Source organism: Gorilla gorilla, chromosome 8 (assembly GCF_029281585.2).
Source record: "Gorilla gorilla gorilla isolate KB3781 chromosome 8, NHGRI_mGorGor1-v2.1_pri, whole genome shotgun sequence".
NCBI classification, from domain to species: domain Eukaryota; kingdom Metazoa; phylum Chordata; class Mammalia; order Primates; family Hominidae; genus Gorilla; species Gorilla gorilla.
The window spans coordinates 138551568-138578499 of record NC_073232.2 but is presented as its reverse complement, the minus strand read 5'-3'; the positions used below and the strand labels follow the sequence as shown (position 1 = coordinate 138578499).

The 26932-nt window shown below is 41.9% G+C and overlaps 1 protein-coding gene and 1 pseudogene across 3 annotated transcripts in view; one reads left to right on the top strand and one right to left on the bottom strand.

Moving 5' to 3' along the window:
• Nucleotides 1–26932, top strand: part of ADAM12 (ADAM metallopeptidase domain 12) — a 377010-nt gene that overhangs the window by 99571 nt on the left and 250507 nt on the right. For all 3 annotated transcript variants that reach the window (XM_019034886.4, XM_019034889.4, XM_063710574.1), the window contains exon 3: nucleotides 10078–10151. In XM_019034886.4, the coding sequence (XP_018890431.3) occupies nucleotides 10078–10151 (74 nt within the window). The remainder of the gene's footprint in view (nucleotides 1–10077; nucleotides 10152–26932) is intronic.
• On the bottom strand, nucleotides 12850–16253 carry LOC129525022 (GTP-binding protein SAR1a-like; annotated as a pseudogene).

The following is a 26932-nucleotide window of genomic DNA, read 5'->3' as shown; positions in this document are numbered from 1 at the left end:
CGGTCCTGTCCCTAGGGCCACTATGTCACCACACGGTCCTGTCCCTGGGTCACCACGTCACCACATGATCCTGTCCTTGGGGCCACCATGTCACCACATGGTCCTGTCCTTTGGGCCACTGTGTCACCATACTGTTCTGTTCCTGAGGCCACCACGTCACCACACAGTCCTATCCCCAGGCCATCATGTCACCACACCCACCTCCACTCTTTACCTTGTATTTTGCATTGATTCAGATTTTATCAAAAGTCCTGCTGCTGCTGCTGCTCCTGCTGCTGCCGCCACACCCTGTCTGCCCTATTTTGGATTTTTTTTATCACAAAGATCCAAATAAACTGAGCAGGAGGATGTGGAATCCTCTCCGGAGAGCTGAGGGTGCTGGGACCCAGCCTGGGAACATGCATTCATTGGTCATTTGTAGAGTCCCAAGTACAAATGTAAGAAATTCAGCTCACAGGGCAAGCCCTGCCTACTCTCCTCAGAAGAACAGAATGCAAGTCCATTTTCAAAGGCCAGGGTTTCCCTGCTCCTTGTACAGGGATCCTTGTACAGCCACTTGTGTCCCACAGGGGAAGTTGGCCTCCTAGGGTGAGGCAAGCAGACAGCCCGCAGGTCAGAGGACCCTCTGCTTGTGACAGTGTGTGACAGGCGAGGAGGGACTGGAGGCCACTGTTATACCTCCTCAGGGGACCTTGCAGCTTTGGGGTCTCCTCTCCGCCCCCCAGTTAGTGTTCCTCCTGCATCCCCGACTCCTCCTGCCTGTACCCTTCATCCTACAGAGGCATCTCGGTGGCCCTGCTCCGGGTGTGGGGACTGTAATGTGGAGCATGCTGACAAATTATTTGTCCTTGGGAAGTTTCTATTTTACCGAGGGAGATAGACTGTAAACAAGTAAAAGAAAAACAACAAATCATCACAAATGAGGAACTTTGCTAGGAAGAGACAGAACAGGGTGTGTGAGAACCAACAGCCCCCTTAGGAGGCCGGGACTTCTCTGAGGTGGTGACGTCCAGGCCAGTGCCTGGAGGTTAAGCCACACAAAGGGCCCAGGGAAGATGTTTTGGCAGAGAGTCAGCAGCCACAAGGACCCAGAAGGTTTGGGAGCAAGCAAGTGATGACATCCAAGTGAGGTGCCAGGTGAGCAGACGCCAGAGCCTTCACAGCATGAAGGCCGTGGTTTTGTTCTAAGCACATCAGGTTGCCATTGAAGGGTCTTAAGAAAGGGCATCACTAAGCTCAGGAGTTCTGGAGGAAAGCCAGGGTGGATTTTCTCCAACCTCCCCTCTGTCGTGGATCAGGGGTGATGGAGGGAGATGGTCAAATAAAAGCTGAATTTTAGCTGTGTTAAGTTTGAGAAATCCATGTCATAGTGTTTTGCAGGTTGCTTTCTGATAAGTCATGTTTTCATTTCCCTCTTCCAACCCAATAGTAAGCTCAAGAAAGGAACAGAGTAATGTCGTCTGCTTCAGAATTGGCCATTGTCCTCAGACAGATGCACGCGCCTGGTGGACTGTCATTCTATAGCATTCAGATGCACAGAAGCAGACCAGAAGTATTTCAGTGAATAAATAAGGCTTTAAGATGCTCTGGCTATAGCTAAAGTAATCTAAAATGAAAATCTGAAATGTTTGCTACAAACCCGAGGATTAACAATCACACTGGTAGCGACGGGACAAAGAACTTGAGCTAAGAGCATCACGAGGACCAAAGGTGATGTGATTGTGCCTTTTCCTGCAGGGAGGGAGAAGCAAGCTGAAAAACCAAGACTCTATCATGCTGCAGAAACACAGTGAGAAGATCCCGTGCTTAAAATAATCCAACATTTTAACACACAAACTTCCAACTGCATTATAAACCTAAGGATAATACATGCCATCCTGTACATAGCATTTTAACAGGTTGTTGGCTAAAGTTAATTATCCATCAGAAAAATTGTCAGTAACTCAAGAATAAACATTATCATTATTTATGTAATAACAAACAGGCCCCAATCCAGGGACACCCCATTATAATGCTGCCGTGCCTTAATTCCTGACTGTGTTATACTGCAGTTAATTCAATTTTGTCCTCTCTAGATTCCACAGTGTGCATATCTTCCAGGCTGTGGAAGTAGCACACTGATATTAAAGTGGTAATCAAGATTGCCTCTAAATATTCATAGCAATAAATGACTCCCTCGTGCCCCGTGAATGCCAAGGCTGCAGCCTGAAGCATTTATTTAGTGCCGGAGAGGGATCTAGTTATTTTAGAGTTCCCTTGAATGCAATATTTTAATTTTGTTGTTCTGCTTGAAAAATTAGATCCCTCTGAGCTTCCAGTATTGATGGTTGAGATGAATGACTTTGGCTCTGGCTGACCATGGTCTTTGGAAGGATAACCTCAGAGTTGTGATGGGAGTGGACTTGGCTGTTGACCCCAAATCTTACTTTTTGGATGGTAATTCCCTCCTGCCTGCCAGACCTGCTGCCGTTCCACTGCCACATTAATTCACCCTCAGAATCAGGGCAGATGTTTCTAAGCTGTTGAAAATTTCTTGTTCTCTAAAGAGAGAAAAACACCAGGGACCTGATGCTGTGTGTCATCCTGTCCTTCAGGGAAAATAATGAGCACCCTACAACCATGCAAAGCTACATTTATGGACTCGAGGTATTTTGTGTTCATTATGGGTGAAATGATTTAAAGTCAAGTTTGGATCAGCCTCCAATCGCACACATTAAAGAAGGGTAGCACGACATGGATAGCACCAAAAAAAAAAAAAAATAGGGAAATCAATCTAATCAGCCAATCAATCAATCATCACTTTTTGCACATCTGTTTGTACAGCCGGTTCACTGGGGTGCCCTAGCCAAGTGCATTGTGGGAAACCTCTGAGAGAACACAGGCACCTGGGGGCCCTAGAGGTGGGCAGCTGGGTCCTGGCCGCACCCGTCTTTGCAGATTTGCCTGGGCTTGCCATCTCAAGGGGAGTCTGCCAAAAAAGCCTTTCTGTGAGGAAGGCACTCGCCTCCTGTGAGCACATGTGCACTGAGGGTAGAGTGTCTGATGAGTTTTGCCCAACGACAAAGCTTCCCTCCTAGGAGGAAAGAGGGATTTGGAGTAAATGCAGTATCAGTGTTGGGGTTTATGTCCAAGCCTACGTGCCCTAAAGAGGGAACTTAGATCTGACTCCTAGATGGAACTGAGAGTGAAGTATAAGTACAAATAGCAAGAGCTATTTCATGAAAAATTCTATAATAAACTGGGACATCAGCCCAGGTTCCGTAATACAGTTACGCACAAAAGCAAGTGTTCATGCACATGCCTGCATGCATACAGGTAAATAGGGATATCAATAAATGCAGTGCCTTATGGCCTAAGAGGCAGTGTAGTAGATAAAAATATATCGATTCACTTGAACTTTCAAACTTAAAAAGATATTTTCTTATGACTTTGGAGGAAACAGGAAGCTGTTGAACATTGCCATGACTTTTTTTGTCACCTTTGTTGAGGAGAACTTGCCTCCAAATTATAATGCTTCTCTTGCAGCAGAACCCTTTGCTTCTCTCCTACCCAGCATCCCATCGGAAGTGGTCCTTTCCTCTCTAGAATGTCCATTCCACAGACCTCTGTCCAGTCTCTCAGTCTGTAGCCCTTTTTTGGCCAGCACCTCCCGGCTCCTCTTACCTGCTGGCTCCCTCACCTCCAGCCTGTATTCTCCCCTGGCCTTCGGCCACTCTTGGCCTGCACAGTCTCAAATCTTGGGTCACACCCTTAACCCTACCTACTTTTTCCAACCTGCCATTGAGCCCTAAACACTGCAAAAGACAGACAAGTGTGTATGGGTGAATAAGAAATAAAACAACCCCAATGAAGAGAGTAAGGGAGCATCCTTTCTCCAAGGAGGACAAATCAAAGTGAACAAATAAAACAAAATTCACACCCGGACATACAATGGCCACACTGCCAAACATGTAAGAAAAAAGATAACAAAAGCAGCTGCAGAGAAGAGATGGGTCACCTGCCCAAGGAGGCTGAGGACTGACTTCTCAGCAACAAGAATGGAAACCAAGTCATCCATGATCGCTCGAGCCTGTAGTTCCAGCTACTTGAGAGACTGAGGCAGGAGAATTGCTTGAGGATAGGAGTTTGAGACCAGCCTGGGTAACATATGGAGACCTCATTTTTATAAAAAAGAAATAGAAACAGAAGACAGTGGAGCAATCCCAGGGTGCTGAGATAGTAGAGGTGAGAAGACTCACCAAACATCAGGACTCAGAGTAAAGCTGTAGTAATTAACACAGGGTGGCATTAGTGCATGGACAGACAATGAGACACATGGTATTAGCTCAGAAACAGATCTCCACATGGCTGCTACAGATACGGTGGAAGGATAGGTCTTTTTTTTTTTTTTTTTTTTTTGAGATGGAGTCTTGCTCTGTCATCCAGGCTGGAGTGCAGTGACGTGATCTCAGCTCACTGCAACCTCTGCCTCCCGGGTTCAAGTGATTCTCCTGCCTCAGCCTCCCGAGTAGCTAGGATTACAGGAGCACACCACCATACCCAGCTAATTTTTGTATTTTTAGTAGAGACGGGGTTTCACCATATTGGCCAGGCTGGTCTCAAAGGCCTGACCTCAGATGATCCACCCACATTGGCCTCCCAAAGTGCTGGGATTACAGGAATGAGACACCGTGCCCAGCCAGGAAGGATAGACTTTTAATAAATGGTGCTGGAACAATTGGTTAATCACATTTTCTCTAAAGTAGAGTTGGACTCCTACTTTGTACTGGACACAAAAATCAAGTCTGGATGGGACTTAAATGTGAAAGGCAAAATTATGAAACATTTAGAAGATAACACAGTCTGCTTTTTGATCTTGGAGTAGGGAAGGATTTCTCAAATAAGGCACAAAGACTTTAAACCATGAAGGATTTTATTAAAATTAAGGCATTCTGTTCATGAGAACACACTTAAGAGGATGAAAAGACAAAGCCCAAACTGGGAGAAGATATTTGTCACACATTAAACAGAGAAAAGCATAGCTTCTAGAATGTAGAAGTAACTACAAATTCACAATGACAAGAGAAAGGGAGGAGGAAGAAAGCAGGAAAGAAAATGGTCAGAAAACATGAGCAAGTATTTCACAGGAGAAGAAAATCAAATGTTCCATAAACATAAGCAAAGGTGCTCTGTCTTGCTACTGAGGAGGGAGGCGTAAAGGAAAACCCCAGTGAGCCGCAGTTGCACAGTCAGCAGATTGGGACTGCCCGCCTTTTTAAATTTTTGCCAGATATTCATGACGCTATGGAATGAGAGAAACATTTATAACCCATTTGTACTTTGGAAAACAATTTAAAGATCCCTGGTAAAGTCAAACATGTGCAAACTACACCACCCAGAGTTTCCATCCCAGATTAGCCAGGGAAACTCATATCTGTCCAGCAAGGCAGGGGTCCCCAACCCCTGTAGCCTAGGAACCAGGCCACACGGCAGGAGGCGAGGTGAGCTGCAGGCTGAGAAGCTACATCTGTATTTAGAGCAGCTCCCCACCACTCACATCACTGCCTGAGTTCCGCCTCCCGTCAGATTAGCGGAGGCACTGGGTTCTCATAGGAGCACAAACCCTATTGTGAACTGTGCACATGAAGGATCTAGGTTGTGGGCTCCTTATGAGAATCTAATGCCTGATGATCTGTCACTGTCTTCCATCACCCCCAGATGGGACCATCTAGTTGCAGAAAAATAATCTCAGGGCTCCCACTGATGCTACATTATGGTGAGTTGTATTTCATTATGTATTACAATGTAATGACGATAGAAATAAAGTACACAGTAAGTAATAATAATGTGCTTGAATCATCCCGAAACCATCCCCCACCCCCAGCCCCAGTTCCGTGGAAAAATTGTCTTCCACAAAACCGGCCACTGGTGCCAAAAATGTTGGGGACTGCTGTAGTAGGAGACATGTACACAAGAACATGCATAACAGCATTTTAAGAGCAAAAAGAGGGGTGGAGAGAAAGAATGCCAAAGTCCCCCTGTAGGAGAAAGGACTTACACATTGTTTGTGCAATAGAATACTACATAGCAATGAAAATAGATGGACTACAGCTATATACAACCATATGTATAAATCTAACAAATATAAAAGTAAGTAAAAGAAACCAGTCCAGTCATAGAAGAATGGACAAAGTATGAGGCCATTTTTGTAAGGTTCAAAACAGGGTAAAACTAAACAGTGTATTGCTTAGGAATATGTACACTAGAAATAAAACTGTAGAGGAAATCAAGATAATGATTAATAGAAACTTCAGCATAATGGTTACCACTGGTTGGGAATAAGGGAAATGTAATAATGAATTTAGCATGAGACAGTGTATGAGATGAATTTCCTCTCCCTTCCCCCCAGCAAATTCCTATATTGACATCCTAACCCCGGTACCTTAGAATGTGACTGTATTTGGAGAAAGGCCCTTTAAAAAGGCAATTAAGGTAAAATGAGGTCATATGTGTGGCCCCTAATCTTATATGGCTGGTGTCCTTATAAGAAGAGATCAGGACACAGAGATACAAAAGGCCATCTGTGGACACAGTAAGAAGGCAACTGTCTCAAAGCCAAGGAAAGCGGCCTCAGAAGAAACCAAACCTGCCAATGCCTTCATCTTGGACATCTAGCTCCAAAGCTATAAGAAGATAAATTTCTGTTGTTTAAGCCACACAGTCTCTGGTGTGTGTTATGACAGCCCCACCAAACTAATACAGGGGGCTTCTAAGATTATAGAAATAGTCTGCTTTTTCAGCTGGGTAGTAGGTGCCCTGGTGTTTATTTTAATCGTTGTTTTTCAAATTGTACTTATACATTTTATATACTCTTGGATGTACTTTCCCAATTAAAATAATAGAGCAACAATTACTGCCAAAACATTTCTGGCCCATTGATTAGCATTTAATTGATTTATTCAGCAGGTACAGTTCTTTAAGCATTCAATAAAAGACACAGTTCCATTAGGGTAATCAATATATCATTTTTAAGAAAAGGAATGCCATATTTTACCGGTACTACTTCATCATCTCCAATGGGTAACAATCAAAAGAAAATGGAATGAATACATGCTTTTAAGAAGTCTAGGCGGGGCGCGGTGGCTCACGCCTGTAATCCCAGCACTTTGGGAGGCCGAGGCGGGCGGATCATGAGGTCAGGAGATCGAGACCATCCTGGCTAACATGGTGAAACCCCGTCTCTACTAAAAATACAAAAAATTAACCGGGCGTAGTGGCGGGCGCCTGTAGTCCCAGCTACTCGGGAGGCTGAGGCAGGAGAATGGCGTGAACCCGGGAGGCGGAGCTTGCAGTGAGCTGAGATTGCGCCACTGCACTCCAGCCTGGGCGACAGAGCCAGACTCCGTCTCAAAAAAAAAAAAAAAAAAAAAAAAAAAGAAGTCTAAGGCAATTAGTGGTCTTCAATTAAAGTAGCTGTCTGTTCTCCCTCTCTATTGATTTCTCCTTTACTAGTCATACCTCAACTAATGTACATAAAGATCTTCCCTGAAGGAAAATATGTTCTTCTGCAAGATGTTGACATTGGACTCTCCTAACACTTCTAGTACTTTATGTGGAATTACTACAAATGTTAATGCTTAAACTACCTCAATTCTTTGGGGGAAAAGGGATATTGCAAATAATATATTTTTATTCACATATAAAATGGTCAGGATTTCCATTTAAGGTATGTGATCTGTGCATTGATATCTTAGGCAAACACTATTTGTAACTAAAGTAACTAAGTTACTTATATATACATACATATGAAACGTAGTTATACACACACACGTATACATACATATGGTGTGTTTGGGCACATTTTGACAGAATATTGAGACATATTTTGTTCTAATATTTTATTGTAAATATAATTAATAATCTTGTTTTTCACACATATAATTAATGGGTACATATTGCAAACCCTGAAGAGAACATTATGGAAGTCTTTGTAGTTCAACCCGGGTGTCAGCAAGTATAGGCAAATATGCAAGAGTCCCTGTGATGGACTCGAAAGCAAATACCTGTGAGGGCATAAGAACACTTTGACACACTACACTACAAAGAAATGGTGCATGTTTCTTGGCATGTAGGATCCAATAGATTAATTTTCAAAGTCAAGTAACACTCAGAAATACATACAGTTCTTATAAACACCAGACAGTATCAAAGTATATAAATTTGGTATGTTTTTATACTCTTTTGCTAGAGTAAATCCATCAAAAACAAGGCCTGTGTAAACCCAGAAAAGATACATAAGAATTTCACATATCTGGAAATTCACCAATTTAACTCTCAAGTTTAAATAACTATTTAAAGTAATATCATCCATCAATGAAAATTGAGAAAGAACCTCCTTGAAGCTCATAAGAAAAAAACCCTTGAGTTTGTACGTAATTTTATCTCCTGAAGGCCCTGATATTTAAAATAATCTAATTCTCAGGTGGCAATTGGATGATGTAAGTTTTAGGTCTTTATCACTGACTCAGAGCTGTCCAATAGAACATTCCATGATGATAGAAATGCTCTATATCTGTGCTGTCCCACAGTGGTAGCCACCTGTCACACCAAGTTATTGAGTCTGGCAATGTGTCCAGTATGACTGGTGAACTAATTTTTAAATTTCATTTCATTTTAATTAACTTAAATAGCCATATGCAGCTAATGGCTACCATGAGAGACACAGAAAGAGTATAAGAAGATATGCAAAGGGCTGCCCTAAAAATAAAGCAAATAATGTTTCAGCCTTCGTGACTCTACCCCAGTTATATGGCCTTAGTTAAGGCATGTTTCGCCTTAACTCATTTTTTTTTCCCCAAAACTCATGTGACCTTCAGTTGTTATGGGTTTTCTTTAAATTCTGTTTTACTTTAACTAATTATTTTCATGTTGGACATTTGGAACCCACAATCCATTTCATCTGAAAGTGTAGTGGCATGTGGTTAGTTAAGTCATGGTATAGCTGAAACATTATATATATTGTGAAAAGATCTTTTGAGCTCTGGAGTTATAAGACTGACTTTCAAATATGAAATATTAGAAAAGTATGTATAAACTTCTCATTCTCATGCTTTCATACAAGCCTAGTACCGAAATAACTGACAAAGCAAAGGCAGATGAAGTCAATATAACTGAAGGAAGCACTAATTGAGTGTGGTGGTCATCATGTCTCAGCAAGACTGAGTCTCCACTTTCTGCACTCATGCAATGCTGACCAGGAAGAATGAGGTCTCCTTGAGTTTGTGGTGCCTGTTCTGTGGGATGACCCAACTCTCCCTCCACTCTTGTCGTCTTCTTCTTTTTTTTTTTTTTTTTTTTGAGACGAAGTTTCGCTCTTGTTGCCCAGGCTGGAGTGCAATGGTGCAATCTTGGCTCATTACAACCTCGGCCTCCCGGGTTCAAGCGATTCTCCTGCTTCAGCCTCCTGAGTAGCTGGGATTACAGGGGTGTGCCACCACACCAGGCTAATTTTTTGTATTTTTAATAGAGATGGGGTTTCACCATATTGGCCAGGCTGGTCTTGAACTTCTGACCTCAGGTGATCCACCCCCCCCCCCCCACCCCCACCCCTCAGCCTCCCAAAGTGCTGGGATTACAGCCTTGTTTTCTTTTTTTTTGAGACAGAGTCTCACTCTGCCACCCAGGCTGGAGTGCAGTGGCGTGACCATAGCTCACTGCAGCCTCGAACTCCTGGGCTCAAGTGATCTCTCGCCTCAGCCACCCAAGTAGCTAGGACCACAGGCACAAACTACCACCCCTGGCTAATATTCTGATTTTTTTAATTTTTACTTTTTGTAGAGATAGGGTTTCACTGTGTTGCCCACCTAGGCTGGTCTCAAACTCCTGGACTCAAGCAATCCTCTGGTGCCTGGCCTTCACTGCTCTTTTTAAGCTGCTAAGAAACCTTCATTTATACACTGCATTGTGATGGCATTTGGCTCTTTCTTAGGTTGACCGCATCGTTTATTCCCTCAATTGACTACGCCTGTGGGTCTTATTCAGCTATTTGCAAATCAAAGCCAAGCGTTTTTCAACTGACTTTTGTTGTTTATCTTTCAGAATCATCCACAAGTGCTGAATATTCGAATACAACGGGAAAGCAAAGAACTGATCATAAATCTGGAAAGAAATGAGTAAGTTAATTCTTGTTTATTGCATGATAGGAGAAAGTTAAGACACCATGGACAGAAAAGTGCTCTGTGATTTATGTTGGGGTTTAGAAACAAAGAACGAAATGCATGGATTTGTAATCCAAATTTGGATTTGAGGTGAGAATTAACTTTAAAAAATTATCTAATGGAAAAATAAAGAATTTTATCACTCTATTAAGGAACTTTATAACTCAACACTATTTTTTCATAATTCTGATGTTTTATTTTTTCAGTGCCTGGTTGTTCAAAGATTTAATTTAAGCATCCCTGTACTGTTCAAATAACAGAGTTTCATAATTAGTTGACTTTTGACAACTCCTGGATTATATTAGGGGAAACAGCTTCAAACTGATAGAAATTATCTTCTCCCTGAGAAATACCAAGAGTTCATTTTATCTTTCAAAGCTTATCTCCAGTGATTTGGACTATTTCTGTCATCTTCTTATTTTTAAAAATTGGTCCTTTTATGGAAAAATTATATAAATTTCCAGAAAATGGCATTATGGCTTTTTCTGGGCCGCTTGGATACTATCATAAACTTTGTGTGCCTTACTAGCAGAAAACTTTGTCTGCCTCCAACCATAAGACAAACAACTCGTTTTCTTATTCTTTGCACCCTGGCTATCCCCACAGATTCCTCAGATATAAAGGACTCCTTAATATTCTATTTCATTAGTACCATAAAAGAAGAGCTTATTAGTTCTTCTAATAAGCAATCTGTATGTAAAGATAGAAGTCAATTTTCCAAGTCCTGCTTGGCCAAAATAGCAGTTTCTCTCTTCCAAAAGTACTGGTTCCTGTTCCTCACCCATCAGCAGGATGCTGATTTTTTCTGAAACAAGAGTAGAGGTCGCAGGCCCTCACTGGGATGAGTTCTGTCAGGGATGTGGAGCCCCAGAACCTGACTCAACATCTCCCTGTAAACAACTCAGATCATTTACTTGTGTTAGTGCTTTGATTTGAGCGTTTTAAGCAAGACAGACGAAAGACAGTCAATCAACAGCCAGCCCGAAAGTTCGGTATCTAATGCCGCAATATATAAAAATGTATACAAAAATCACACTACCTGCTCCCTGGGATCTGCAACCTGCCTCTTTTGTGTTTTTTTTTTTCTTACATGCTTACTGCTCACCATTAAATAGATCAGAAGCTTTGGAAACAAGAAATGAGGTGTTTTTAGCTTTTCTTGTGACTTGATCTTAAAATAGAGGTTCAGACACATGTATTATATAATCAGGAATCTGAAGAGAAAACTGTATATTGCTTTTGATCCATCTCCCTTAGCAAAGTATATATTTTCATACTCTCTTTACATAAGAATATCGAGGGGCACACATTTTTGTACCTTTTTATGTATGGTTTTGAAAATATCTCAGTGGAAGAAGCTAGGCATTCCCTGAAAGATCAAAAGCATCTAAGGCTGCTGGTGTTGATGCATTTTCTCGACGGGGTCGTTGTGGTGGGCAGCTGGATTTAGGAGTGTTCTTTATTGCATCTGCTCCCATTGTTAGGCTGTTGGAAGAAACGTGGTGCACAGCATGAGGGGAGGCTAATCCTGAATGTTTTATGGAGCATTACGACTGCAGGTAGAGAAGCAAAAAGCGACCTCATAAAAACCTTAAGTTGTTTTTACTATGAAAATAATATACATACCCAGTGAAGAAAACTGAACATTATAGGGGGGAAGGGAACAAATAACCCTAAAATTTTTTAAAAAGTACTTTTACCACCAAACACAATCCTGTTTAAGATTCTGGTGAATTATATAGGTGGATTTTTTTTCTTATAAATAAGCCTTTGTTTCTTTTGTCTTCTTAGTTGATATCACAGTCTGTATGCAATTTTATATCCTGCTACTTCATTTAGCTTCATAATGGACACACATTTCCACAGATAAATAATTTCTTAGAGCCCGTCTGGTTCTCTGAGTTTGTAATGTGACTTAATAGCCTTGTCCATGGTTCCCCCTGAAAATGATTTACCTTCCATTACTGCAGATACTATAATACACGTTGACTGCTAGAGAGTAGCTAATTTGTATAAATATCATTTTAAAAGGTGACTTAATTTGCTCCCTTTCAATTCTGAGTCTTTCATGAGATAATCTCAAAATTATAAAAGTTGAAAACAAAACTATCTTTTTAATTTATTTCTCTCTTTGCAACCTCACTGTCAGACTGCATTTTCAAAAATACATAGAAAGTGTTTCATATGTTCCTATGATATGCTATAATTTTAATTGTATTACTTGTACCAATTTTAGAAATCCCATTATATGAAAAGTAACATTTTCATAATAAGAGGATGCCAATCTTACTATTTTAATGATGCATTACCAAAAATACTTCAGTATAACAATTTTTTTGCAAAAGGTTTCATACCTGTTCCAAATTAACTATACCTTTGACGCAATGAATACTAAAAACAAAAATAATCAAGTAGAGTGAAATGCTTGTGCACTACCAGCACATAATGCTGTTAGACACCAAAGTCAATCAATCATTTAGTATATAATAGAATTTTAAATTTGCATAGCCATTGGCCCAATAGAGTCAAGTCCGAGAGTTTTTACAAATGAAACTATAAGAACCCAGAGATAAAAATATAAGCAGAGGCCATTTACATGTTTCACAATGAGTACAATAAAGGGCCTGATCAATCAGGATGAACAGCTGACCAATCAGAAGGCAAGCTGGTTAGTATACCGCTCCAACACCTTCAGCCCCAGAGTCAGCCCTGTGCTTAAAGATGTTTTACCTAAAAGTACGTCAATAGGAGACTGATTCAATAATCAGCTGTGAAACAGGATACCATACAACAATTTAAAATGATGAGACTTTTATTATAAAAAATTCATGGTATAATCAATGTAACTAGCATGTTAGAAAATAGTTGTTTCCTGCTAGTGTTTATTTTTTAAAAAAATGAAAATAGTTTACATAGTATTCAATTTTTATTTTAAAATTATACACATGACATGTGTCTCTGAGTAGGAAGATTATAGAGGATATTTACTTTCTTTATTGTATTAATGTTTCACAAAAATAAAATATTACTTTTAAAATTAGGAAAAAACATTTTCTTTTGAAGGAAAAAAACTATCGTAAAACTTGATAATGGTTGAAGAGAAGAATGCTAACATATTTATTATTCCTAAAAAGAAAATGATAAAAGTTATTTTGAGAGGCCTCTGGAAGGCCTCTGGTGACTTTTAAAGAACAAAAAATATCTACTCATTGAATATTGGGTCTTTAAATATCCAGAAGTTTGCTGTAATTGAAAAACCTGCTTAGAAACCACAACCTAAATTAAAGCAGTCCCAGTCTCTTAAGTCTATAGCTAATGCGGAGAGTCATCTAATTAATCCTACTCAAAATGCTTCTGCGGTGAACCGATTCTTCATGGCACAGGGCTGAATTTTTATTAAATAGTTTTTCAGGGAATCTCTTTTATTTACCTTCTAACATCCCTAATTTATGAAAAGATTGGATGCTGTTCACTTAAAATCTGTATTTGTATAGCCCCTGAGAAGCATTTTCACAATATTGCTGTCTGCCTATGGACCTGCAGAAACCAGGTTGATAACTTTCATACCTCTACTAGATCCCGGTGGACTCTCAGGCCATCCCTTACACAGGTATTCTGTGAAATTGTATCTTTGATCAAAATGTTTTATTGGACAGGCTGGCCAGCTTCGGCATCAGCTTTTCCAGTTTAGGATAATGAAGAGTGATGGCAGTAGATCACGTTCCCTACATCTCTCAATCCCAGCATGCCTTCAAGTTCTGTTCCCATCACTGATTGAAGGCACTTGCCATGGGAAGTCCATAGCCCGTTGAATTTATGTTTGGGGTATCTCTGGGATAGAATAACTTCAGCACTGACTTATTTTGCCTAGAACGATTCCAGACATCTCTTACAGGGCAACTTTAATTAGTATTCACTCTAGAACAATAACAGAAAGGGCATTTTAAAATGGCTAAACATGGGTATAAATACTTGGAAAGGCATTTATCTTAGATCATCTCTCAGAATATCATGGTACAGAATGGAGAAATGTAACCAGTGTGGGGATGGCATTAGATGGTTTAGTTGGCTGAATCACCATCCAGAGGATATCAAGCCATTGTTCCCCTTGACCCAACCCATGTTGAAGAGGGGGACTGAGGTTGCTGCCGGTGGCCTTAGGGCTGTGTGCATGGCCTTGTCCTGGCCCACAGTTTCATGGACCATCTCGATGAAGACATAAAAGGTGCTCTCATCACATTTCCTGGCAATGCAGAGCTAGGGGGAATAACTGTGCTTGGCACGGCAAAATCTGGATTATGAAGATTTCAGCAGTTTGGATCAATGGGCCAAAACTAACAAGATGAGATTTAATGGGGATAAATGTAAAATCCTATGCTTGGGTTAACAAAAAAATAAACGTTGCAAGTTCAGAAGGAAATTTGTTAGTAGTTCTTGTGAATGAGACCTGCATACTCAAGCCCCTGAGGCAATGTGGCTGCTGAAAAGGTGACTGCCACCTGAGCGTGTGGGGGTATATGTGGTGGGTCCTAGACAGGGGAGGTCAGTCCTCTGCTACACAGGGTGGGGCACAGCCAAAACCCTGCATCCTTCGCCGTTCCAAGCCTGACATCAGAGAGCCACCTGCCACTTTATTCTCATTTCCACCATTGGATGCTTCTTTCCTTTCCTCTTCCACCAACCATGACATCCTTACGGTCAGGGGTAGGACAGCGTGGCTCATCACAGGCACTCGAAAAGCACTCCTCAAATGAGTGGATGATGGAGTCTGGACAACCTGGACCAAGCCAGAAGTGAGTTCCCAGGAGGTCGAAAATCACTTGGGTGGGGTGAGAAACAATTCAAGGAGAAAACCTTCCAGAAAGGAACACAGGATTTGGAGTTAGGAGCCCGGGCTTTGAAAGCAGCATTGCTCCCAACAGCAAGCTACTGATATTCTCTCCACTTCCTTCATGGCCTCCAGCGATCTGCCCACCTTGGCCTCCTTGTCTGCAAAATGGAATAAGCATCTGTGTCCAGTCAATGCAGGAAGATTATAGCTCATGTTAATTTTGATGATCAGGTTTGAATGACTCAATAACATTTTTCTGTGGATCCAGCAATCTTAATTATTTTACCGAATTATATTATGTTCTGTTTCAGAGTTTCTAAATTAATGGAAATCAGGTTATGCCTACTCTTTACCTCTAATTCTTGGTGATGGTCAAACATCTCAATGCTCACAAGACCTGGAACAGACACGCCAGGCTGGTCCTTTGGGATCCAGCTGCTGTAGGGTTCTTACCTTTACAATCTTGACATGCCCAGGGATTGGACTTTTAAAATCTTTGAGTGTAGAGTGCTATTCCTTTTTTCTTCTTCTCTTGCAGAAGAAGCCTAGACTGTTTACCCCCTCCCCGCCCACCATCTTTTTTTTTTTTTTTTAAGAAGTTAAACTTTTATTTTCACTGCCCAACCATCAGTCAATATACTGGGCAAACCAGCAGAAGCCCTTGCCATAGCCCTGTTGTTGTACACACTGAACGTGAACGATTCCTTAGAAAAGGCATTTGGCTCCTTCAGGGTTACAAGTTACCTTTCCTGTGGTCTGTCCATAAAGACCAAATGGCAGACAGAGTTTTTCTTCACTGATTGTGCCTGTTCTGTCCAATTTTTGCTAATCAAGATAAGGACTGGCACATGGGATATTCTTTCATCAGTCGTTAAAGCACTGAGCTCCACTTTGGATTCCAGGATCCGAGGACAATCTGCACAGTACCCCAGAAAGGCAATCCCATTTATTGCTGGGAGATCACTGTTCCAAATCCAACGTGTTTGCTCATGCCCCAGAAGATCGAAAGTTGTAAAAGCCAGGCTAGCAGTTGTCAGCTCTGCTGATGTCAGAGGTCGTGTTGGAGCCTGTTGGCCCAATCCGCCATCTTTGAGCATATGAGGAAGAATGGTTTCATCCACATTGTCCCAACCCAAGAGAACAAGTTTTCTAGATTTCTTGTAGAGTCCTAGAAACTGGAGCACACTGTAGAAGCCATTGTAGATCCACTCACAGATGAAAGACATTATTAATGCTGACCATAGCCTGAGGGGCTCCCCTGGAGGCAGCGCATGGCCTGGACCCTCCCTCAGAGCACACAGACCAGCAGCACCCGGACAAGCGCTAACTCACCAGATGGACATCACACCCCCTCCCTGAAGCCTGCCCTTAGGAATGGGGAGTTCTAAACTGGCTGGTGATTCTAATTAGTGACTAAACAAATGTTGATGGAACCATATCTCAGAAATTATAGTTTCATGTTTCCAGCTCTCAGCTTCCCTTCTACTATTCACTGATCTTTATCAGAATCTTTATTAATATCTTATTAATAATTATCTTTACTAAACATTAATAATTAAAGCTAATTAAGACAGTGTGCTTGCTCATGCCTCCCAAGATCAAAAGTTATAAAAGTCATGTCAACAATTGTCAGTTCTTCTGATGTCAGAGGTCATGTTGGAAAACATTGGCCTAATCTGCCATCTTTAATGATTATCATCTGTCATATTAATTATCTTTATTAATCTTTATTGATGTGTTAAATCACTTGCTCATTCGCTTCTTCACCTGGTTATTTATTCACAAATATGTGTTTAATACCAGACAGTATAATTGACCCTGGAGGGAGAGTAGTGAATAAGATAAAGTTCCTGTCCTCTTAGAATTTAGTCAAGGAGCCCAACACTAAGCAGATCATTACAAAAACAGTAACTGGATGACTGCATTGCTCAGTGCTAGGAGGGGAAGGTATGGGGCCAATGCCTGGTCTGGGGAGGGAAGATGTAGAATGAAGCAGCTCTTAAGCTGTGCACACAGAGGGAAGAGCCCAGTCAAGGAGGGCAGGAGGTAGAGAGAGAAAGAAGAGCAGAAGTAAATGTCCAGCTTCTCAGATTCTAGAAGGTCTTTGTACTGATGACCAAGAAGGAGAGAGACAGAGGAAGCCAGGCCATACAGGGGTTGTGTGTCCTGATAAGGATCTTGACTTTATTCCTAAATACAGTGGCACGCCATAGAAGAAAAGGCCTATAGGCAGAACAATGACATGATAAGATTCTGCTTTTCATTTGTTTGAGACAGGGTCTCACTCTGTTGCCTAGGCTGGAGTGCATTTGTGGAATCACAGCTCACTGCAGCCTTGACTGCTCTGGGCTCAGGTGATCCTCCCACCTCAGCCTCCCTAGTAGCTGGGACTACAGGCATGCGCTGCCATATCCAGCTAGTTTTTCTATTTTTTGTAGAGACTGGGTTTCACCATGTTGCCCAGACCAGTCTTGAGCTCCTGGCCTCAAGCAATTTGCCTACCTCGGCCTCCCAAAGGCATGAGCTACTGCTCTCCACCAAAATTCAGTCTTTTAAAGTCCATCTGGCTGCCTGTGAAGACTAGCTGGGAGGGTAGAGTGGGTGTGGTCAAGGGACTGCATATTGCTGCTGTCCGGGGAGAGCTGATGATGGCTTGAGCCAAGAGAGTATTGGTGGGAAGGAGTAAGTAGTTAAGAAATGTTAAGTAGGCAGAATGGACAGAACATGATGAATGATGGAATGTGTGGGATCATGGAAAGGAAGGCATACAATTCTCACCTGAGATGCCGGGAGAACAGTGATGCCTTCGATCGGAATACAGAACCCTGGAAAAGGACCAAGAACTTGCCCTTTGAGCAGTGGCCAGAGACACAAAGATGTGGGTCATGGTAGGCATGGTCCTGAGAGTCTGGGAGGGGCTGAATATTGGGTTTCACAGAATTCACTCTGGAGGTGACCTGTGGGGAGGGCCCTTGTAGAACTGGGCATGGCATTTTTGAAGGGGGGTGTTCATGGATGTTTGCCGCTGACCAGTGGCTGGCAGCTATGAGCTGGAGATCAGGAGCCGGCAGTGGGCAGAACATGGAGAGGCATCAGCTGTGGCCCTGATGGTATCTAAATAGCTGTCACAACCCAAGGCAATGTCAGTGCTCCACTGAATTCTAAGCTGGAGCCTAGTGGGTGAGCCTCTGGCCTCTAGGATCGCTCCCAGGCCCTATTCCATATCCTTCCTATAGTCTGTCTCCATGCAGTGGGTGTTCCCCACTACCAGGAGCTCACACATGGACTCCTGCCCTCCTTGAAGTCTAGAGCATTGCTTCAAGACCACCAGCATCAGGACCACCTGGAGCGCTTGTTAAAAAGGGCAATGCCTGGCCCCACCGCTATTTAACCAGAATCCCCAGCCATAGGGCCTGAGGGTCTATATTTTTAACACATTCTGCTAGGAGTTATATTCACACTTTACTTGGAGAGCCACTAGCCACATGTGGCTATTTAAATTAAGTTTAATTTAAATAAAATTAAAATTTTAGTTCCTTGCTCAAACTAGCCACAGTTCAAGTATTCAATAGCCATGTGTGGCTAGACGGACATTTCCATCATCATAGAAAGTTCTGTTGGACAGCACTGGGGCCAGCAGGGAAATTCCAGCCCATTGGATCCTTCTGTGAGAATTTGGGATATCTGTCTTAGCTGATGCATCACCCACAGGAATGTTCTTTCCTACAGGGAGTGACCACACCTCTTCAGCTTGCCTAATGCCTGCAGCGTAAAAAGCCCCATCCCCTGCCTTGGAGAATCAGGTGCTACCAGAGGGTTCATCTCTGCCCACTTTGATGAAAGGGTGATGGTGCAGTCAAAAATTCTCTAAGCATGACTATAGACTCAGGGAATTAACTCAAGCTACATGCACTTCAGCAATCTAACTAGACCAAACTCCTTCAGACTTAAGTTAAAATCTCTCAACCTTAACATTTAAGATCTTTTTAATTGAGCTAAATTTTGTTTCCTGAGTAAGAGATAATTCCCTTGAGCTTCTCCCCTCATTTCATTCTTTGAAGTTGTATAGACGTTGAAAAAGGTCAGAACAGCATTTTTAGAGCTTTTTGTTCCTCAACCCGAGTTAACTTGAAAGTGCCTAAACTGGTTAAGATCAACCTTTTTAAAACAGGCCCCTCTGGGTTGTGATTTGAGAGTGTGGCATCCTTGAGTGAACTCTTTAAAGCTGGAAGAATGAGAAAGGGCATTTGAGATGGAGATGGAGTTCCACATTTCATTACATCCCTCGTGCTCCTTCCCTTCTGACACTGCAGACTCAGGGTTTTCTGATGAAAATCCTCCTGCAGCCTTAAGCTCCTTTCCCCAACTCTGTATCCCAAGAAGACAGTAATGGCTGTCCTGGCTCTTCCCAGGAGGTCTCTAGCAGTGGAGAGGCTGATGCCATCTTAGTGGCTGTCATTGCACCTTCCCTCTCCTGGTGCGACCAGGATGGTTACGTGCAGATACTGTGCAGGCTGGGGTCGTTATGGCCTGTCTCTTCTGGATTTTTTCTAGTTGTTGTGTTCTCAAAAGAAAGACCATGATGCTTTCATTGATTGCTTATGACAATAAAACTAACTCTCTGGAAAGCTTGAAAGTTTTGTTAGAGGCGTTTGAACCAGAGCAACTCCATCTTGAATAGGAGCTGGGTAAAATGAGGCTGAAACCTACTGGGCTGCCTTCCTAGACAGTTAAGGCATTCTAAGTCACAGGATGAGAAGGATGTTGGCACAAAATACAGGTCATAAAGACCTTGCTGGTAAAACAGCTTGCAGTAAAGAAGCTGGCTAAAACCCACCAAAACTAAAATGGTCACGAGAGTGACCCCTAGTCATCCTCACTGCTACCCTCCCACCAGCACCATGACAGTTTACAAATGCCGTGGCAACGTCAGGAAGTTACCCTATATGGTCTAAAAAGGGGAGGCATGAATAATCCACCCCTTGTTTAGCATATCATCAAGAAATAACCATAAAAATGGACAACCAGCGGTTCTCAGGGCTGCTGTGTCTATGGAGTAGCCATTCTTATTCCTTTACTTTCTTAATAAACTTGCTTTTGCTTTGAACTGTGGACTTACCCTGAATTCTTTCTTGTGCAAGATCCAAGAACCCTCTTTTGGGGTCTGGATCGGGAACCTTTCCTGTAACTCTTAGACATAATTTTGCTGAGTTCATAAACACAGATTCTGCTACATTCTTACAGTATCATGCCCCAGGAGGCCAAAATCCTAGATTACTGTTTTCAGAAGTGTTTACTTCAAACTCGTTATCTTGAGTGAAGTTGAGCCCTGTCTGTGATTGGCCATGTTTCATAACATGCATGGGAAAACTGCAACTGATAGTCACAGCTCTGTTTTCTTGAGGCCTTCTTACTGGTTTCTTACTTCTGTTGTTTTCACAGTTCATTAGTGATGACAAAGAGCTGCAACGTAACTGTATTTACCCTTAGCTCATTTGTTGCATGCTGACAGTATGTGGCATGCCTTTATTCCTCATCATAGGTAGCATCATCATTAAAAAGCTGGGCTTCATCGGGGACTTACAGAGAGATTTGTACACCCACATTCGTAGCAGCAGCATTCACAATGGCCAAAAGGTGGGAACAACCCAAGTGTTCATCCACAGATGAATCAGTACACAAAATGTGGCATACATAAAATGAAATTTTATTCAGCCTTCAAAAGGAATGACATTCTGACACATGCCATCACATGAACTTTGAAGGCATTATGCTAAGTGAAATAACTCAGACACTAAAGGACAAATATTATGAGATTCTATTTACGTGAGGTGTACTTCGAATAGGCAAAATTCGAATAGGCAAAATCATAGAAACAGAAAGTAGAATGGTGGTTACCAGGGACTGGAGGGTTAGGGAGTGAGGTGTTTGGTGGGCAAAGTTTCTGTTTGGGATGATGAAAGACTTATGGAGATGGATGTCAGTGATGGTTGTACAAAATTGTGAATGTGCTTAACGCCACTGAATTATATAATTGCAAATGGTTAAAATTGTAAATTTTATGTTATGTGTATTTTGCCCCAGTTAAAAAACAAAGCTGGGCTCCTGGTTTGTTTTTATTATCTAACAAAAGGTCTCCCTCCCTGTCCTCCTCCATGAAGGTACATAGTGTAGAGGAAGACGGTGATAGTTTCTTCTAAATCCACCCCCCCGCCCCCCACCTCTCTTTTTTGTAACTCTAGGAAAATCACAATCCTCCAGCTCCATTTAGGCTAGGGGTCCCCAACACCCTCTCTGACATGCTCTCCCCAACCCTTAGGAACTGGGCCACACAGCAGGGGATGAGTATCTGATGAGTGAGTGAAGCTTCATCTGTATTTACGGCTGCTCCCCATCACTCAAATTACTGCCTGAGCTCCGCCCCCTGTCAGATCAGTGGCGGCATTAGATTCTCATAGGAGAATGAACCCTCTTGTGAACTGCGCATGCGAGGGATCTAGGCTGCCCGCTCCTTATGAGAATCTAATGCCTGATGATCTGTCACTGTCTCCCATCACCCCCAGATGGGATCGTCTAGTTGCAGAAAAAGCAGCTCAGGGTTCCCACTGATTCTACGTGATGGTGAGTTGTATAATTATTTCATTATATATTACAATGTAATAATAGAAATAAAGTGCACAATAAATGCAATGTGCTGGAATCATCCTGAAAGCATCCCCTGCCCCCACCCCGGTCCATGGAAAAATTGTCTTCCATGAAACGGGTCTCAGGTGCCAAAAAGTTTGGGGACCACTGATTGAGGTGACTGTTCTGAGCTAATGAATAAGGGTGTAACTGTGATTCAACTGCAAAACCCAATCTGACTTCCCTGGACTCTTTCTAGAGCTGCTTCCGTATCCCTATCAGAGGAGATGATTGACAGTGTTAGGATTTGGATTTGGATTTGGGTATCAGGCTGCTTGGAGACAAGCCACCTCAGCTCCTCCATTCTAAAATGGAGAGTAAGACCTTCCTCCCAGGTTGTTAGGACAACACAGTGATATGGTTTGGATCTGTGTCCCATCAAATCTCCTGTTCAGTTGTAATCCCCAGTGTTGGAGGTGGAGCCTGGTGGGAGGTGATTGGATCATGGAAGAGGTTTCTTCTGCGTGGTTTAGCACCATCCCCCTAGCGCTGTTCGTGGTAGACTTCTCGTGAAATCTGGTTGTTTAGAAGTGTGTGGAACCTCCCACCTTTCTCTCTTCCTCCTGCTCTGACCATGTGAGATGCTTGCTCCCACTTTGCCATCCACCATGATTGAAAGCTCCCTGAGGCCTCCTCAGAAGCCAAGCAGAAGCTGTCATGCTTCTTGTACAGCTTGCAGAACCATGAGCCAATTAAACCTCTTTTCTTCTTAAATTACCCAGACTCAGGCATTTCTCTGTAACAGTGCGAGAACGGACTAATACATAAGGGATATGGTATTCAGTGTGCTTGACACTGCACTGCCATTCACAGCATGTGTGCTGTTCTGCTGCCATTGCTCTTGCATTATCTCCCTCCTCACCCTGGCCACTTCTGTCTGTAGGAAAAGGAGTCACATGCTCAGGTCTCAACATCTTCCCTCCTGCAACCAGCTTCCTGTGACTGCCCCTATTCCTGCTTTCCTCACCCATCTTTCTCTTCCTCCTTCATTTTGATGGTCAGACCAGGTCAATCCCAGTACCCTGCCTCGTCCCACCCTGCACCTGCTGCTCTTGTCACCTGAAGGTTTAGATACCCCCATTTCCATTCTCCCCGGCATCAGCAATGGGAAGGCCCCAAAGTCACCTGTGTGCTGTGGATGGAAGTGGGCCAAGAGGTGCAGTGCAATTCTGTAGGCCTGTGGAGCCCAGGGACCACCTGTTTGGCTGGCCTGGCTACAGATTAGGTGAGGTGCATGCAACAGTTAATTGCTATGTACCCATCGCCTGTGTGCAACAATTACCATGCAATTATCAGACTCCCCCACCCCCAGACATCATGTCATTTCACCTGCAAATTCTGACATATGTATTGCTAAAAAAAGAATTATTTTTATCACACCTAAAAGATAAAAATTTTATAATACTATCAAATGTCCAGCCAGTATTCATGTTTCCCAGATTTAATATCTCTCCATTTTTTTCTTGGCAGTTGGATTGCTTGTGGCAGTTGGATTGCTTGAACTTGGTTATAAACACAGTCCCCACGTTGTATTTGTCTGCTACATTTTTAATGTGTCTTTTAATATATAGGTTCCCTATCCTTCCTTTTAATTCTTGCAATTAAAATCTTGCAGTCCTTACAAATGAAACCAGATTTTTATACTCAGTAGAATTTTCCACACTCTCAATTTGCTGATTTCATCCTCTTGGTGTTGTCTAGCCTGTTCCTCTGGGCCCTGTGTTTTCTGTTTACTGGTAATTCAGTGTACAGGCTTGTGCAGATTGGGGTACTGGTTTTAGGCAGGATGACATTGCAGGTGGTCCTCGTTCTTCTCTTGTGCCATGTCAATAGTTCTGTGACCTCTGATTATCTTGTTTTGTGATGACAGGTTGATCACTGAGTTTAGGGTCACTCTGATGCTTCCATTAGAAAAGTCTGCCTGAGACTTCACCCACCAGGTTCAGTGGCCATTAACAATCAGTGCCTAGATCTGTTCTTTCCTTGGGTCCTGCAGAATGGCAGTGTTCTATCATTCTTTCTTCTTTTATTAGCTGAAATGCTCCTATAGAGAAGAACTTTCCCTCATCAATTATTGGTTTCCCTGAGATATGAGATAAAAGGCAAGATAAATTTTTCCTAGAGACCACCTCTACTTATCACTCTGCCTTTGCCAGTGGGTAGCCACTGTATTTCCCAAATTTAGCATCTCACATTTGGTGATATGCTGCACAGCCCCCTGCTGAGGGTCCACATTTGTAACACATTCTGTGGGGATAACGAGGTGCACCACAGCCTGTCCTGGAGTAGCTTCTTATACTCTGTAAACACTTCTTGATCCAAAAGCCTTGTATTTTCACATTGAACCATAAATTACCCATATAGATATTACACAAATCTTTTTATTTAGAGTGCTGGATAAAAGGCTGACTTTGAAACTGCTCTACAGAGACCTAATTTTCTTGCTGTTTTTAAAGACAAAGGCATCCTCACATCTGGCATGGAGGTAGATGTTGGGGTGAGAACAGGGAAGCAGGAACTGGTTCCAGTGTTGCTAGTAGGAAAAGCAGGGGTCTGGATTGCGTCTAGACATAGCCTGTCCCTTGGAGGACTGTTTCCATTCCAATGGCAATGGCAAGTTAAAAAAAAAAAAAGTTTCATTCACAAGCAGGCTTAGTCCCACTGAAGGAAAATCGCCGTAATTGGCAAAGACCGAAGCCAGAGAAGACACAGAGGCTAACCCTACTTCTTCAGGGACCCGCGAGAAAAACAAAATGAGGGCGTTTGTCTAAAAATGTTATGAAATACTCACTTCTTTCTTCTCAGTATGCTGGTGGATTTCACTGTGGGATGAGGTAGATTCAACATAAGTGGAGAACAAGGCTTTCTTTATTTTCTTTTATGATTTTCTTCCTTATGAAAAACATGTGGTCAGATAGAAGATGATACAAAACCAAGTCCCCAGCAGGAGGGTTATCTGGGGAGACGATTTATTTAGAGAGAGTTATTTTCACAGCCCTTCTAAGGCCACTTCTTCAGTTTCAACTGGCCTAGAGGATTTTGTTGGTCAGTTTCATGGTTTTCTTTGAAAATCTGACAGGCTCCAGTGGAGAAGCCTCTCGTGCTGTGTCCACAGCCGGCCAGCACCCATTAAGCAAATATCAGCATCACAGAAGTTCCTTGGGAGTTGTGGGAAATGGTTTTTACATGTGGTTTTCGTAAAATGAAAACAATTATTCATTAATATTTTCACTAAAGTTTTGATGGTATTGTACATTCATATCAACAAAATATATAGAATATTAGGTTGGTTAAATGAAAAAATATGAAGTGACATTAAAAAATTACTAAAAATACTGGCCCTACAATTTAATAAATATGTTTAAAATTCGTTTATATTTTGGAGCAAATTCATTATCTTACCAAATAGGGTAATGATTATGACTGGATAACATCACTTCTTATATTCTGTAAGTACTTCCTGATCCAAAAGCCTTGTATTTTTATATTGGACCATAAATTACCTGTATAGATATTACATAAATCTCTTTTTATCTAGAAAATTATTTAAGACAGCTGCTTTTTCCAAAGTAATTTTACATGTAGGAACTGAAATCACTGATGTAGATGGAAATATGTTATTCAATCAGTTAATTGGTTTTTACCCTATCATATTATAGAAAAGATTCAAGGTTACTGAAGGACACATAAATTAATTAGTAAACTTTTTCCAGATGTGTAAAATACGCCCCCCTCCCTGCCCACCAACAAACTAACATGTCTGCATTTTACTGTTTTCAGAGCAGCAGTTCTAGTTCATATTGAATAGAAATGATGAAGACCATTTGAGGAAGTATGATGCATGCCTATTACTGCTTTACTTAAACAAACAAAAAAACAGCAAAGAGGATCTAGTGTGATATAGGGGAGAAGCACTGAGCCAAGGGAAAGGAAACATGAAATCTCTGGTATTTGTAAGCTCTGTGACTTTAGGCAAATTAAGTAACCTCTCTGGTCCTGAGTTCTCTCATCTATAATCTGAAGTTAAGCCTCCTCAGCTTGGAGACTGGATCAGATGGTTTTCTGGGGCTCCACTTCCACTCTAAGATGTTCGGCCTCAGTAATTTTCTGCATTCAAGTATGTTCTCGCTTTAACCAGAGGAATGCTTAAACTGATCCTACTGGCAGAAATCATACTTACAACACTAGATGAGGAATCATGCAGGGCATGTGGCATTCAAGCATCAAAACAAATTAAACAATTCCTACGAGAGCCAAGGTTTCTTATCTCATTGTATTTCAGTGAACCAGGAAACCCTGAGCGAGTGGCTCCTTCCACATGGTGCTGAGTGCTGTTCCTTGGAAACCTGAGAATCCCAGGATGCATCTCAGTGCCCAGAGCAGTCCATTTTGTTGGGAGATTTAAATGTCTGAGATTCCTCATCTGGGGGAAGTGTGTGCTCTAGGGACATCCCTCGCCAACATGATGAAGCCAGCATGGAGCACCCCACCTGTGGGATGGAGGCAGGGTGGGAAGTGCCCTTGGCCTGAGGAGTGGATGGCATTTGATAAAAGCTAGATGCCTTCATGATACTCTTATATATAATGGCAACCTTGACTTCCTTAAAGGCTTTTAAAAAATTTTAAAGCAGTTATGATAGAAGAAAGGCACTGGGAAGCCGCTGGGACTCTAGTTATGTCCTATTTTTTAAGCCAAGTGATGAGGACACGGGTGTTTATTTTAGTGTTCATTTTTCCACATTCTTTTATGTGTTCACTGTAGGTCACAAAAATAAAACATTATTTTTTGGTAGCAAAACCTGACAAATATTTTTGTCCAAAAAGGGTAATCATACTGCTCTTTTTGAACACATTTGTTTTCTTCTTCCCCTCTGACCTGCTTGGCTAGGAATCCTGACTGATTTGCAGATTTGCAGAGGACATTGTCATTGGAATGAGTTTAAGGAAAGTGGCCACTGTTTGTTGCCAAAGACAAAACTTGGCTAAATATTTTGATGAATCGGCATCTTTTTTTCCTATAATCATTGGCATGGAATTCCTATAAGTGGAAATAGTGAAAACCAACACAAATACTATATAAAAAGTAGGATTTCTCAGAATGTATTTGTAATTAAATTTCAGTACTGATATGAATATACATAAATACATGTACATACTCTACATATACTATATATGATATTACAAAATACAGGTCATTATGCTTAGAATGCAATGATTCATT